Source organism: Physeter macrocephalus, chromosome 14 (genome assembly GCF_002837175.3).
Source record: "Physeter macrocephalus isolate SW-GA chromosome 14, ASM283717v5, whole genome shotgun sequence".
Lineage (NCBI taxonomy): Eukaryota > Metazoa > Chordata > Mammalia > Artiodactyla > Physeteridae > Physeter > Physeter macrocephalus.
The window spans coordinates 92,347,798-92,362,923 of NC_041227.1; the positions used below are offsets into that span (position 1 = coordinate 92,347,798).

At 57.6% G+C, this 15,126-nt stretch overlaps 1 protein-coding gene across 1 annotated transcript in view; it reads right to left on the reverse strand.

The window, feature by feature from the left end:
• The window catches only part of SGSM2 (small G protein signaling modulator 2), a 35,770-nt gene that overhangs the window by 2,527 nt on the left and 18,117 nt on the right, over nt 1–15,126 (reverse strand). Inside the window, exons 4-20 of the mRNA XM_028498636.1 lie at nt 14,736–14,897; nt 14,407–14,474; nt 14,164–14,309; nt 13,709–13,843; nt 13,063–13,187; nt 12,559–12,626; nt 12,256–12,416; nt 11,942–12,068; nt 5,502–5,655; nt 4,683–4,747; nt 4,436–4,581; nt 3,791–3,919; nt 3,356–3,538; nt 1,326–1,706; nt 963–1,087; nt 448–530; nt 174–283 (exon numbers count right to left, since the gene is read on the reverse strand). Coding sequence (XP_028354437.1) covers nt 174–283; nt 448–530; nt 963–1,087; nt 1,326–1,706; nt 3,356–3,538; nt 3,791–3,919; nt 4,436–4,581; nt 4,683–4,747; nt 5,502–5,655; nt 11,942–12,068; nt 12,256–12,416; nt 12,559–12,626; nt 13,063–13,187; nt 13,709–13,843; nt 14,164–14,309; nt 14,407–14,474; nt 14,736–14,897 — 2,368 coding nt within the window. The remainder of the gene's footprint in view (nt 1–173; nt 284–447; nt 531–962; nt 1,088–1,325; nt 1,707–3,355; nt 3,539–3,790; nt 3,920–4,435; nt 4,582–4,682; nt 4,748–5,501; nt 5,656–11,941; nt 12,069–12,255; nt 12,417–12,558; nt 12,627–13,062; nt 13,188–13,708; nt 13,844–14,163; nt 14,310–14,406; nt 14,475–14,735; nt 14,898–15,126) is intronic.

Here is a 15,126-nt window from a genome sequence, read left to right on the forward strand (position 1 = left end):
CACACGCTGACACGCCTCCTCAATTTGTAAGGTTGAAAATGGTGGGGTTTTTTCTTAATGAACTAAGCTTATACGTAAAAAAACATTTTGGGAGCGTTCCCCGGCCTCCCCGTGGATGATGAACGAGCCTGGAGCTGCCCGGTCACTTGCCCCCGGGCTGCTGCCGGCCTCACCTGGATGAGGGAGCGCATGTTGGCAAAGTGGGCGTCCATGGCACCCCCGTTGGGGAAGTTCTGGCTCATCCTCTTCATGAGGTGGCTGAAACAGCTGTAGGCCAGCTGGTCTGTGGGGAGGTGGGAGTGAGGCCGGCCAGGCAGGAGACCCCAAAGCTTCAGTCCGCAGTGGGACAGGGCTGGCTCACGTGCCCACCCATGAAGACCATGCCGTCCCCTTTTCCTTTCCCCGGCTTGGGTCGGCCCAAGCCCAATCCCAACAGCCCCTCCTCACCATTGTCGAGGACGACCAGGAGAGGCGCCAGCAGGTCGCACATGCCCTGCACGTAGCCCGTGTCCAAGTGCTCCCACACGTAGCTGAAATGCCGGGGGAGTCACTGTGGGTGTGCGCCATCCTCCCCTCCCCTCAGGAACTCCTGGGGAGACGGCCCCTAGAGCGGCCTGCTCCCCAGAGGTCAGACTTTCTGCGACCCTAAAGCACCGGAGCACGACGGCGAACAACCCATAGCCACTGTCCTCAAGGGCCCCAGGGGCTCAGGGAGAGAGGCTGGACAGGCCATCACCACCTGACATGCTGGGTGGGGGTCCTCTAAGGCTTCCTGGAGAAGCATGGCCAAAGCTGAGATCTGAAAGACCTCGAGAATGACGAGGGGGTGGGGTGGGGGGCACAGCAGACAGAGGCAGGCGAGCGTGAGTCGGGGACAGGGCAGGGGGGCAGGGCGCTGCCGGGTCTAACCCTTCACAGAGCAGGGTCCCTGCCTCCCTCGGGGCCCAGCCCCACAGTGGCACCTGCACATGATGTCTCTGAGCCGCTCCAGGTTGGGGGGTGTGAAGTACCAGTAGTTGCGGTCACATCGCTGCACATCCTTGTCTATGCGGTGCAAATTTAAGGCCACGGTGTCCAGTAATTCTATCTGGAGGAGCGGAGGGCCCTCAGGGGTGAGTTGGGGGCTGGAGGTGATGCCCGAATAAAGGAAGGCAGCAAAGGCAGGGAACCAAGGGACTCAGGGAACGGAGTCCCGTGGGGTTGCTGAGAGATGGGCTCAGTGCCTCCCTCCAGGACAGTCAAGGCCACCCCAGCCTCCGCCCCGCCAGCCCCTATCCCCAGCCTCTGGGGCCGCTCAGAGCAGTGCCTGGGGAACGACCACATACAGTGTAGGCAGCAGCACACACGGCGGCGAGCTCCTCCCCGGCCTCCAGCTCGCCGGCCCGCGAGGCCTTCTCCTGGCTGGGGTCCTGAGGCTTGGAGACCTGGGCTGCAGGGACCAGCCCGTCAGAGCCTTCCTCCGCACCGCCGTCCTCCTCCTCAAAGCCCATGCTCTGGCCCTCATCTATGCTTGACTGGATGCCCGAAGCCACGGAGTAATTGCGGGAGGAAGGCAGTCCTGAGTCTGGAGAGTCGAACTCCACCGACTGTTGCTCCACCATGGTGGTGCCAGTGGGCCCGGCCCCCACCCCCTGCTCAGGCTCTGGTCTGGGATCTTCGGGGCCCAGGGGCCTTGCAGGCTCCAGGTCATCCACAGAGACAAACACCTGGTGGGGGCAAAGAGGGCGGGGCTCACACGTGCACTCCAGCACCTTCCCTCAGCTCGGCATTTCTTTTCTGGGTCAGAACTGAGAGGGACGGAGAAGTCTCCTCACACCCCCACTCCCACCCCATGGCCTCTAGCACTGCCTCCCCCGGGTGCCAAGTGCCCCCTTTGACCCAGCTGACCAGGCTCCAGGAAAACATGAAAACACCGTCTCCAGCCCCATCTGGTCTCACACTGGTGAGAAAAAGTGTGAAGCGCTTCCTGTGGCTGCTGCAGGGAAGAAGGGGAACCGGAGGCCTGGACACTCGATGGCCAGCGTGTCACTCTACAAACAGAAGTCATGAGGCTGCCTCGGGTGAGGACAGCTTCCATAGTGTCTTTGGTGTGGCCTCTGGGGCAGCCTATGGATGCGGCAGACTGGAGGTGTTAGGAAAAATAAGTTCTTCCTTATTTTCAGTACTAAATGCTCTGTACAAGGCAGGAAACCTCTCTAGCAAGTACCTAATCGGTTATATTAGCTGCAGACAAACTGAGGAGAGGTAAGAAGTGAAAAGAAACATATTCTACTGATTGAAACAGTCCACACTCCCACAGATAAGTCACAGGGAAAAGAAGAGACATACGTACAGTTTTGTTTCGTTTTGTTTTTCTATTTGGACTATGTAGGGAAGGGAATGCTTAAAGAGACTTTTCACTTTGGGCAAGAAGCATGAAGCACTGTTAGGTTAGTGTCAGGTACGGCCATGATTCTGAGGCAATTCAGAGCCTCAGAATAGTGCCAGTGAGGAAGGATACTTGAGTCCATAAGATAAGCAGCTGGGGCATTGGTACAGACTCAGGATTTTACAAAACCCAAAGCAGAAAGAGTGTATGTTCACAAATAGGGGATTAAGAACAAAGCCCATGGAAAGGAGAGTGTACCTTGGTAGTTATATTTCTTTAAGTCTTGCTCCAATTTGAGTTCTCTGTTAGTATTAGTAAGGAGTTAAGTAACAAGAATATACACCATCTAAAGAGGCAATTTTAAAGAAAAAACGTAAGTTAATGAAACAATGTCCTGAAAACTGAAACTTATCAGTTCTGGTTGGGCCCAGCAGCCATAGTTTGGGACTTGATGTTCACCTAAAAGTCGGGGATGAGACCAGAAGAACCACACAGGCTGTGAACTGGCTTTGCATAGTCAACTCTATAAGGTGGGACTGCTGTTAAGTGCTCCCCTGGTCTCTGGCCAACAGCTCTTGCGGGAGCTTCTGCAATCAGAGGAGAGTAGAGCTGAGAGGGGGCACTGAGGCCCAGAGATGGGAGGAGAAGTCATTCATCTTGTCACTAGTGGACCTAGGACTAGAACCTAGGGAGGCCCATTCCTAGCCTTCAAGTCTCTCTACAAAGAAGGAGAGCCTCCCTAATTCCCCATAAATTTATCCTCCTCTGCTAGTCCATTAGAACAGAACACAGCGCGCCATGTCATTTTATTCCTGCGACACCCAGAGAAGTGGGCAGCAGGGGACCGTCATCCCATTTTTCAGTGGAAGAAAATGCGACACAGACACACTAAGCCGTTCTCCAGGGCTCCACTGCCAGCGAACACTAGAGGTCAGGCCTACAGCGCTGGCGGCCCCGCCCCCGGCCCCCAGGTGCCCTCGGGCTCACGTCATTGCTGATGGTGGAGTCTCGGTGGATGAGGCGCTGCACGTGGCTGTCGATGCTGCTGCCTGAGGAGAACTTGGTGAGCGTAGCTGGGTGAGCCTCCCGCTCCCGCTGCCTCACCACCACCTCGCAGGCCTTCCACTCCGCCAACACCCGCTGGTACCTCGCTGCCACCACTGTATCCACCTGTACTCAGACCACAGCGTGACCATGGCGGGAGGGGTGCACCAGGCCCTCCTCTGCAGCTGTCCTCCTGGGACAGCTGGAGACTAGGGTCGGGCCTTGGGGTGAGGACAGTGGGGCCACCCTTCTAACATCTTCCTCTGCCCTGTTTCTTTCTGGCCGGGAAGAGGCTGAGGTTTCTGAGGCCCCCCCTCCCTGGTTCCCATGGCCTGGCTCCCCATCTCCCTATCCCCATGGGGAACAGGCTCCCCTCACCTGCTCCATCTCCTTCTTGTTCATGCCAAACTTGTAGTGGCCAAGCAGAAATGGCCAGACGTCCTTGCGGATCTCGTGCTCCACGCCGCCATAGTAAACCTGCCGCAGCAGCTCCAGCTCCTTGTAGTTCTGAGGGACCCAGGGAGGAAAGACTATGCAGCCCCTGCAGTCTCTGCAGCCCAGCTCGGCGACCCCATGCCCTGAGAGCTGGGGCTGGGGACAGTGATTCGTTTGGTCACTCTGCTGAAACCCAGGCAAACCCGGCTTTGGGACCATCACATCCTCCCTGCCCCCAGACTAGAGCTGGATGCAGATCTACTTCGACCCCACTTCCTTCCAGGGCAGAAAAGGAGCCCAGAGAGACGAGGAGATTTCCTCACGGTCGTGGAGTAATGCAGAAGCAGAACGGACTTCCTGTCCAGTCCCCTTCCTGTGGAAACCCACAGGCCTAGTTGTGAGACTCTACCTTGACCCAGGCACTCCAAGGCCATCAGTCCTGGCCTGTCACCTCTGACCCTGGACCACCTTTTACCTGAACACCCATGTGGTCTGTGAAAGCCACTCACAGAGCAGGCTGGTCTGCTCTCCCTGCTGGCCCCCATCCCCTCGAGCCGGCCTCGGTCCCTGGCACCCCGGAGCGTGCACCTTTTCGTCCTTTTGATACTTGCTCCACACGTCCTTGGTGAGGCCCCCCGAGGCCCCCGGTGGCCGGGCGGGTGGGATGATGCTGTGATGTACCAGCGCTGACAGGTGGGTCCGCACCGTGGACAGGTGGCGGCAGTATGCCAGCCCTGTGTGTGGGGGGGGAGCCGGGAGGCCGTGACCCTCTGTCCCGGTGCCTCCCCCTGCCCCTGCTCCCACCCCCTGCGGCCCCACCTTTCCCCACACTCACAGCCATAGAAGGCCCGGGACACGATCTGCCGCTTCATGCTCTCACACAGCAGCCTGAGGGGCAACCTGCGGAATCAAGCTGACTCAGGGCTGCTCCTCTGGAGGGAAGAGTGAGAAGGAAGGACCTTCTGGCTCAGAGGGCAGGTGGTGCAGGGAGCAGGATCTACAACCCAGAAGCATGTCAAGGGCTCCCTGGCCCTGCCAGCTACCTTGGGTAGAGCTGCTGGGGGCCCAGCCTGGCCCCCAACCACCCAGGGGATCTTGGGCAACTAACTTCATGTTAGTGAATCTTGGTTTCCTCATGTGAAAATGGAGAGAGCCATCTGAGGGTCGACAGGTAGAAAAATGAAGTTACTGGTGAAAAAGCCGTTGGCAAGCATCAAGTGTGGGCACATGACCCTCACACAAATGCCATTCACACACTGTTCCTGGCACGTGGCAGATGCCCAGATACCTGCTGAGTGTCCTCAGACGGCAGCCTGACGGCAGGATCCAGGTCCACCTTGGAAAGGGGAGCTCCAGGTACTGAGCGCTTGCTCTGTGCCAGGCACAGCTCTGGGCACTCATGTGGGTTATATACCTCATTCAGTCCTCACAAGTACCTTAGGGAGAAGGGGGTATTATCCCCATCTTACAGATGAGGAAACTGAGGCTCAGGAATGGAGAAGCTCAGAGAGATTCAGCAACTTGTCAAAGTCACATGGGGAGCAGAAGTGAAATTCAAACCCAGGTGTGTCCGACTAGAGATCACTCTTCAGGCAAGTGACACAGCCCCAAAGGACAGACTGACACATACACACGGATGGACACACCCACTCACCGGTCGGGGACACAGCTGCAGGGGCTGGGGGGTACGTATGGGGAGCTGCTGGTGGAGTAGGAGAGGCAGGAGGTGCCCTGGCTGCACAGGGGCTCCAGGTGCCAGGCTGGCAGGCTGGGTCCAAAGCCCTGCATCTCGATCATGTCGCCAGCATCTGAGGGCAGGAAGGGGGCCGTGGTCAGGGCCCGGCAGGTCTCCTCCCCCAAGTACCCTGCAGCATGCCCACCTCTGTGCCCAGAGCTGCAGCATGAAGTCACCCTTTGGTGGAAAACCACGCGGGTGGTGCCTGCCTGGCCCAGGGTCCAGAGCCCAGAGTTGGAAGTGGTGGAGAGAGAGGGCGCCTGACACTTCCCAGCCCCCACCTAGTCTTTCCGAACGTGGTAAGATACTTTCACTGAGTCATGGATGATTGTGTCTATTCTCTCCATCTTGCTATAAGCAATGGAATAGACACTTGTTTTTCTAGAGGGAGGAGAAAAAAGAAGGAACAAGAAAAGCCTGAGCTCTCTGAAATGCTGCCAGCTGGCTTGGCCTTCCAGGATTCAGGCTGGTCCTCTTGGGCAAACTCTGGGATGCACAGGAAGGTGCCTGGAACATTTCAAACTTTGAACCTTCCCATGCCAGGAGCGCCCACCGATCAAAGCCCCTGAAGGACCCCTCAGCCACCAGTCCTGGTCCACAGACCTCATCCCCCTGAGGGTTCTAGACCTGGCGGCCAGTGGCTAAGGAGGAGCAGTGCTCCCTGCCCAGGCCAGGTGCCCCCAAGTTTGCAGCAGTGGGTGAGTTCTCCATCCTTGCCTAGCCTGACTGCACTGCATGGTGGCCTCCTGCAAACACGCAGGTGGACTGGCAGGAAGGGCAAAGTTTCCAGGGCTGCCAGGCCACTGTGGGGATGAGGGTGGCAGCTGGGCACGCACGTTCCACCATCCAGAAGAATGTGCCCGGTGCAGCTTCAGAAGACAGCTCCTTGGACAATTTTACACCACAGCAGACCAAGCCTCCTCAGCCGGCCCAGCTAGCCTGAATCAGAACTCAAGACCCTTGAGAGATTCGAAGGCCCACGTGGGGCAGGCACTGCTTGTGGGGGACTCTGGCAGGTCCAGTGAGCCACAAAGATGAAGCAAAGTGAGGGCAGAAAGTGAAAGGACCAGGAGATGACGCCAGGAAGGAGGGAGAGAAAGAGAAGAGTGAAGAAGACAAGGAAAGAGAGAGAGAGCTGTGTGTATGATAGACTTCTTTCAAGCAGTAGTTCTTTTCTGCGAATTATGGCCTGGGCCCTGGCCTGCTATGAGTCTGGAGCAGACCTAGGCCTGGTTTTTGTGGGAGCCAGACTCCAGCTCTGGGTGTGCCTTGGTGGGGAGGGCTGAGCTGACCCCCTCCAGTCCCCTCAGGGGCTGCCCTGTCTTGGCCCCAGGGCTCTCTTCCCAGACCCACAGCTGGGATTTTTATAGATATCTGGCCCTTCAGCTCCACCAGGAGGCAAATTAAGGGAACACACTTGGTGTGGAGGGGCTGCGGCTCTGGGAGTGAGGGGTTGCAAGCCATGCCTGAGACTCTGGGAAGAAGAAGGAGGGGGCAAATGCAGGTGGGATGGGGCAGGAGCCCAGCTCAGGCCCCTGCAGCAGGCAGGAGAGAGGCCAGTGGTGGGAGGAGCCGGGGGGGGGGTGCGCGGCGGGCGGTGTGTGTGGCAGGAGCAGGCCCAGCCAGGTAGGCAGCAGGCAGCAGGCGGGCAGGCAGGGGGTTGCCAGGTGCAGAGGGTGGGCACACAGGGAAACGAGTTCATGCCCAGAAAGCAGGGCCCAACCAAGGCAGACTCCTGGGTCAATGCTCTTCACCTTAATTCTCCAGGAAGGAGCTGAACCAGCCAGCATTGAACAACTGCATCTCTGAATTAACCCAGTGCAGACAGCTGGAGCTCTGGAGTGACTGGGCGAGGGGCAGCAGGCTGGACGGGGGTCTGCTGGGCCAGCTTTGACTCTGACTCTCTCCTCTGAGCGTGAGGAAAGTTTGAAGCAAAACAGTTAGGGTGATTGAACCCCACAGCCCCTAAGACTCCGAGTGAAAGGTGCCTGGCCTGGAGCAGAATTAGAGTGAACAGCATCTCTGCTCTGTGGGGAGGCAGCGGGAAAAGGAGGGGAGGGGGGAAGGAGAGTCTGGACACCCGCCACTTGAGTCACATGCACAAGTCAAGCATGTTGCAGGCCTGGAAAGCAACGGCTAGCAGAATGGACTCAACAGTGTTGTCATTATGGACTGGAGTGGAGATGGGGGCTCCCATACCATCTCCCCAGCCACCTGCTGATTCTGCTTCCACACCTCCTCCCCTCTCTCAAGTGTTGGGGTCCCAGGGGCTACACACTGGGTCGGTCTGACCCCTGAGTTCCCCAAGAGGATGCCCAAACAAGCCCCGAGGCCTCTGGACCCTGTAAGCTTCTCTGACCCTGGAGGCCTCAGCTCTTAAGAGCAGCCAGGGATGGCCTCCTGTCTCCAGGTCCACTAATGAGGGGTTCTACTGGGACTCCCGCCCCCCACAGCCTCCAGCCTGACTATAATTTGTGGGGTGAGAAGGGGCTCCCTGGCTCTCCTGACTTAGCTTCCCCACACGGCTCCAAGTCAGCTAACCCGGAAATAAGCATCAGCCTCAAGCCCAGGTTTGCAAGGAACCAGGTGGCAGGCAAAAAACATGACAAGTGAGGAGGGTCCCCCGAGTTCCCACCAGCTGGCCTGCAGGTCCCACTGGAAGGGCTGGGAGGGAGGGCAGGCACAAGGACAGGAATGTGATGGGTAAGGGGGCAGCTGGCAGTTGTGCTGAGGGTGTGCTAGGTGTGTTCTAGGCCATGGACTTGGTCGCCCATTACAGGCTTGGTGGCTGAGCTAAGGAACTGGGTTCTTTGGCAGAATTTTGTGGAAGCATAAGGAGAGTGTCACATATTCCTAGACGCCCCCTGTAGGGGCAGGGAAAGGGGAGAAGGAATTAATCTGTGGCCAGGGGCAGAGGGGAGAGATAAGTTAGGAGTTTGGGATTAACATATATATATTACTATATACAAAATAAACAACAAGGACCTACTGTATAGCACAGGGGACTATATGCAATATCTGGTAATAACCTATAATGGAAAAGAATCTGAAAAGAATATATATCTGAATCACTTTGCTGTGTACCTGGAACTAACACAACATTGTAAATTAGGGAATTCCCTGGTGGTGCAGTGGTTAGGATCCTCCCTCTCACTGCCAAGGGCCTGGGTTCAATCCCTGGTTGGGGAACTAAAATCCCACAAGCCAAGTGGCCTCAAAAAAAAAAAAAATTGTAAATTAACTACACTTCAATTTAAAAAATTAAAAATAAAAATAAATTAATTAGTTAGAAGAATGGTAGGGAATTATTCAAAAGGATTCAGGGAGGCATAAACAAATTGGAAGATATTACTGTAATAATCTACCTCACAAATTCAATGTTCCAATATTTAAAAGAAGCTGAAATTAGGGGTGGGGTGTGTGTGTGTGTGTGTGTGTGTGTGTGTGTGTGTGTGTGTGTGTGTGTGTGTGTGTGTGTGTGTGTATTTAATAGAAATCTATTGACTTCCGAGCGTTGGCTATAATGTCTGCAGTTGGATGTGGCTATGGATAGCAGTCATGCCCCCTGCACCAAGGTGCTTTGGTAGGGCAATTGGATCAAAGGGTTCCATGTTTGCATTAAGGTCTGATGAAATAGAGATGGGTTGACACTTCATTCTGGACAATGGTGTCTTAACTTTCTTCTCCTACTTGTTGTATAAACCCTATCCTCATCTCCTAAAAGGTTGGGGATTATATATTTAATTGGTCATTCTTAGAGTATAGAAAAGAGAGATGAAGCTTTTCCCACTAGCTCCTATATGGACAATAAATATTTTTAATGAAAAAAAAGAAATTAACCTGTGGCATGGGAATGCTGGGGATGGGGAGCTTCCCCTGATCTCCAAGACAGGTGGCCTCAGCCCTTCAGAAGCAATCTTCCCTGAGCACCTGGGCCTGGCCCTCACTGGTCCCCTGACCAGTCCCTCTCTACAAGTCTAGCTCTGCGCGGAGTGGTGGACAGAGGAGCTGTGGGCACTGTCCTGTCATTTCCAATGAGGGGGACTTGGTAACCCTGGAGTCAGGTCCATGAGGGCGGGAACACATCTGTCTTATATCCTTGGCACAGATATTTCTAGATTTCATGCTCAAGTGCCAGCTGGGTAAACTGAGCCCTGGGTCTCTTTCCGTGGTGACCCTGACCCCTCACCTGACCACAGGCGACTCCTGTCCCCATGAGCTGTCCAGCCCCTACCCCTGCTAAAGAGGGGCCTGGTACTTCTGTCCTGTTTCCATTAAGTCAGGAGTCAGAGGCACAGGGCCCGTCTTCCCAGCCAGCAGGAGAGAAAGAAAGAGACACTGTCCTGGGTTTGCCAGCATGACCCCTCCAGAGTGGGAACAGGGCTCTCAGAGAGCCATTCATTTCCAACAGGGAACCAGATAATCAGACCTTCCCACCAGTCAATCTCTTCCCTCTCGGGTGCAAAGCCCTCTCCTCACGTTCAATGGGGAGCCCAGAGTCAACTGCATTTTGTGCTGTCCCCTCCTGCCAGCACCTCCTTCCACCCTCCCTGATCTGCCTCCTGGGTGCAAGTCCCATAATGCCAACACTGCCATTTGAGCCCCTGCGGTGGGTGGCAGGTGGGCCCAGGGGGGTGGGGCGGGAGGATGGGGTGGGTCAGGGAGAGGGGGAGGGATAAAAACCTTTCATCGGATTGGGAGCTGTGAGGTTCCGCGAGCAGATCATTGAGAGCATCGCGTGTAGTTTATCCTCCTCTTCCTCATCATCGTCCACCGAGGCCGCGCGGCTGGCCGCTAGGTGGTGGTAGTTAATAGTGACTGCTCAAAAAGAATAGCAGAGATGCAGAGGCGTGAGGACCCTAGTCCTGGGGCAGGAGGGTCCGCACTCCCTCCTTAGGGACAGCAGAATGGAGTCTGGGTCAACTTGAGCCTGCAGGGCATGGAAGAGGGGAAGGGGGGACCTGAGAGTCTTTTGATGAGTTACTGGGGAAAGTATGGAAGAAGGTGAGGACACGGCGGCAGCTACAGAGCTCCACTCTTGGAGGATGCCCTCTCTAGGAAGAACAGAAGAGAACTGATGGGGGCGCCAGGGTAGTGAAAGACAGGGACTCCCCAGCCCTGGCTGAGGCTGGGCGTGACTGCTGACAGATGGATCCCAATCACTCTTCGGCTCGTGTCATGGCCAAGCTGAACCACCTCTGAGGGTTACCCCAAATCCCCCGCTTCAGACTATAAACCCAACCTTCTAAGGGCTTCCCAGAGCTGCTCTCCAGGAGCCTGAGTCACCCCGCTGGGCTTCAGCTCCTTGAAGTGACCGGAGCTGGGAAGTACCAAGGCTTGAAGAGGGCAAGTGGAAGCTGCAAAATCTGAGCCAACCAAGAGCCTGAGATTCAATGCCAGGTCTGCAAACACATTCTGGCCAAAGCTGAGTCTCCTTTTCATCAGGCACACCTGGGAGGGAAGGGGGCCCCAGGTCTCCTGCCCTCCAAGCCTGTTAACAGAGAACTCGCGCTGTGGCTGTGTGTTTGCAGTCTGGGCAATCTGTCCACTAATACGGAGACAACTTGTCGACAGCCTATTGGCACGAGTTAGCACATTTTGGGAGCAGGTGGTCTGGCTGGCAATAAATGCTCTGGGCTGGCAAATTCCCTGACCTTATCCCCGAGATCAGCCATTCTGGCCTGGAGAAACCTGTGGGCAACAGCAGTGCTCTGACCAGAAAGGGAGCTCGTGTGTTGGTAGATGCCTATGGACAAGCCCCCTGGGGCCCAGAGGGGTTATGTCCAGGTGGGGCAGGACCCACGAGGGCCAAGTCACCTTTCAACTCCTGGCCCCGTAGATTCCCCCAGCAGCTCCAAATCTCACCCCAGACGCCCCGTTACTCCTGCTAACGCTCCCCTCATCAGTAGCTGGTTGGGGGAGGGTTCTGGCTCTAGCAGAGTCAGTGAACAATTTGCACCATCTATAAAGATGTGCTGACCCTGCACCTAGGCCGCCTTGTGGGGGTCAGGTGGCAGGCTGAAAAGAAACCAAGAGTTCTCCCCCTTCTCTGTGTAGTCTCACCACATTTCTTCCCTGGGGCAGGGCATGAAAAGATGACCAAGAGAATATTGTACAGTGACACCTGGATCGGCTGAGCCAAGAGCCTGGGGTCACGAGGTGGGGAGAAGACAGCTAGGTAGACAAGAGGCCACTTCTCCGAGGGATGATTTGCGGGCGGGGAGAAGGTCCGGTGAGAGGCTGAGTAAAGACCTGCCTGGGTTAACCGGGCCTGGGCAGTGGACCCTGCCTGCGGCCCCCTGGGTGACACTACACCTCCACCTCTCTCTTCCTCCACGAATGACGTTTGGGACACTTACTGTGCTCATGCCTGTGGCCAGGGTAAATGATCCGGAACACGTAGTCGGTGGCCCGCCCCGAGCCCACGTCCTCCACGTCCACGGACCGCATGCTGCTGCGCTTCCGTAGCCTGGGGAACACCTTCCCCTGCGGGAAGAGGGGCGGGTGGTCAGCCTGCCCAGGGCGGGGTCCAATCCACGCCCCCCCCCGCCCCCCCCACCCAGCTAGGCTGCTCCTAAGAGCTCCGTGTGGAGAAAGGACGGGAGGCCAGCAGGTGGGCGGAGAACCCACCCCACACATCCCCTCACCCAGAGCCTCCCAAGCCCTGAGGTACCTTCCCCTGCTGGGTCCAGAGTGGGGGCTCCAGCTGTCCTCGAGGCAGAAGCCCGTTCTCCAGGCAGGACAGGAAGGACAGCAGGTGGCCCCCCTGCGGGAAGTGCAGTGGTGGCCTCTGGATGCCATCCTGGCTCACCAGCACAAGCGTGCCGCCGTTCTCTGGGGGGTGAATGTGGGCCAGTGAGGCTGGGAAGGAGGACAGCGGGGTGGGAGCGTGGGGACGGAAGGGGGGGGACAGGAAGTCCGTGCACGGCGCAGGCTCTCTCCCCTCACCCCTGTGCCCAGGACAGGGGAGGCTCACTTTGCTGGTGGCAGTGGATGCAGACAATCTGACTGAAGGGCACAACAAGGGCGTAGTCCCAGTAAACGCTGTAAAGGAACCAGTTTGGTGTCGCTGTGTCCCCAAGACCTGCCATCCCGCCTTCTTCATCTCCCGGCCCCGACACCCGTTGAGACTACCCTGAATAGTAGCATTCAGGGTACTACTATTAGTACCCTGACCGTAGCCGAGAATGTGACCTCGGCCAGCCACCTTGTCCCTCTGGGCCCCACGCTGTCCTCATGGCACAGAGCCTGGCAGTCTCAGCTGCCTAGAGCTTGGCTCAGGCAGACCTCTCCGTGCCCAGGCCCGGCTCAGTCCTAGAGAGCTCGGGAACCTGTCCAGGCGGCCTCTCCCTGCAATTCTTGGCATCGGATAAGGAGTGAGGCCCGCCCCCTGGGGCAGACTGGGTCTCCCCATCCCCCGCCCGGGAGCAAGCCCCCACTCCCTTCTCTGGCTCCTTGGAGGAAGTCCCAAAGCCCCCACCTCTTCTCCAGCTCGGAATCCCCCAGAGTCCCGTTCATGAGCTGGTTGGGGGTCCACTTCAGAGTCAGGCTCTCTGCAGACTGGTGCAGGGAGAGGTAGCCAGGGACAGCCTCCATGTCCTCCTTCTGCAGGGAGCAGACACACCAGAAGACAGAGAAGATGAGGGCCTGAGAGGCTCCTGGGGGTGGCCTACGGAAAAGGAGCTCCAGGTGCGTGCAGGGAGGCCAGGCCAGGCCAATCACAGGATCCTGGACTGGGGGCCAGGAGGAAGAAGGGGGCATCACGTGCCACATGCAGATGTGGGTGCCTCCTTTCCCTGGCTGGCCTGGGGCCACTGGCTCTGTCCTGTCAGCCTCCTGGATGCCAGGCGTGTCCGGGCCAGCCATACCCAAGCTGGGCGTTCACCCTGCCTGCTGGCTGACATTCCTTCTCCCGGATGGCCTGGTTCTCAGCTGGCCAGAGCAGATGCCATTCCTGGCTCCTGCCAGCTCAAGGCTGGGCATGAGGCTATGAAACAGTGAAGTAGGGGGTGGGGCCCTTCTCCCCCTTCTCTCTAGTCAAGCCCCTGGGAAAAGGGATGAATGTGGCTGGAGGTCTTGGTGCCTTTGGAAAAGGGAGAGGAGGGCCGGGCGTTAGGCTCTCCTACCGGCTGTACCAGCACGTTGTTTTTGCCGTAGAGCAGCCGTGTCCTCGAGTTCTGGTGCAGGGACTCCACGTACTCACGGGCGCAGGCAGCTAGCCTGTCCTCCGATGCGCTGCCACTTGAGTGCCGCTTCCGGATCTGCGCACAAAGTCACGGCTCTGCCCCCAGCCCCAGGAAGTCAGCCGTGGGGGTCAGCCCTAGGCCTCCATGCAGACCCTCTCTAGCCGACCCCAAGGGTCCTTCCTGTCCCCCGTTTGCTCTCAGCCACGGACCAGCTCTGTGCTCCTGGCATTTATGTGAGCGCCAGTGTGGGGAAAAGGCTCTCCTGGGGTGGCCACTACCCTGGGCATCTCCAAGGCCCAGCCTATACCTGCCAGGAGCACACAGCCCAGCTGCTCCTCCCCAAAGGCCCAGGGGCATATCCTGGGTGAGCACAGGGTGGGAAGAGTGACACCTACTCCTAGGGCTGGGCGCTTTGCAGGGGAGTCCTGGCGATTTGGGGGACCCCGGATACGGTGCCTCTGGACCAGCTCATCAGCCGAGGGGTCGGTCCAGTAGTGATCGGCTGTCTTGAGCTTGGTGTACTCCAAGGCACAGGGTCCCACTGTGGAGACAGGGACAGCCAGCTCGGGGGTGCCCCCTCAGCACTTGCCCTGGAGCCCCCACTGGCCCAGCGCAGGCCTGTCTGCTACTAGGCTTACCTAGAAGAGAGGCCAAGATGGGGCCAAACACAGGGTCTGCCAGTAACGCCTCCTTCTCGTAGTACTTGCTGCCAGGGGAGAGACAGACAGGGTGACCACTAGGGCTCCAGGACTCATTCCAGGGCCATCAAGCTCACCAAGGAGATACATCCCCACAAGGATCAAATTCATGTCAGTTACCAAGAAGAAATGAGTCCACAAAGACTGAGCTTTGTGGGGTGCCTGGTGTGGTCTCTGCTTTCGGGATGCTACCGGGGGATGGCACATGCCTACAGACCGTGGTGGGCAGTCAAGCACAGGGAGGGGTGGGCTCAGGGAGGGGCAGTCACCTGCAGTTCTCCACCAGGTACTGCATGACCCTGTCCAGCACTTTCTCGATGAGCGCCGTGCGTACCCATATGTGTTTCAAGGCCTGCAGGCTGAGGGCTGGGGCCTTCCCACTGGCAGAGCCCTGTCTCTGCTGGGTCTCCTGGTTGCCCGCCAAGGGTTTCCTGCAAAGAGGGGGCAGGCTTCAGGAGTGTGGGGGCTTGGGGGTAAGCCTCATCGCAGACTGGTGGCACTGGGAACGGAGTTTGGAGCTGCAAGACAAGAACCCAGAGGACTGACTGGGATGGGGGGTTGGAGGTGGTGGACAGGACCTTGTGCCTGAAAGGGCCAACCCCCCACCCTTAGGCTGGCCCGTCATCCAAGAGGTGAGGCCCTGCAAGAAACAGCAAATGG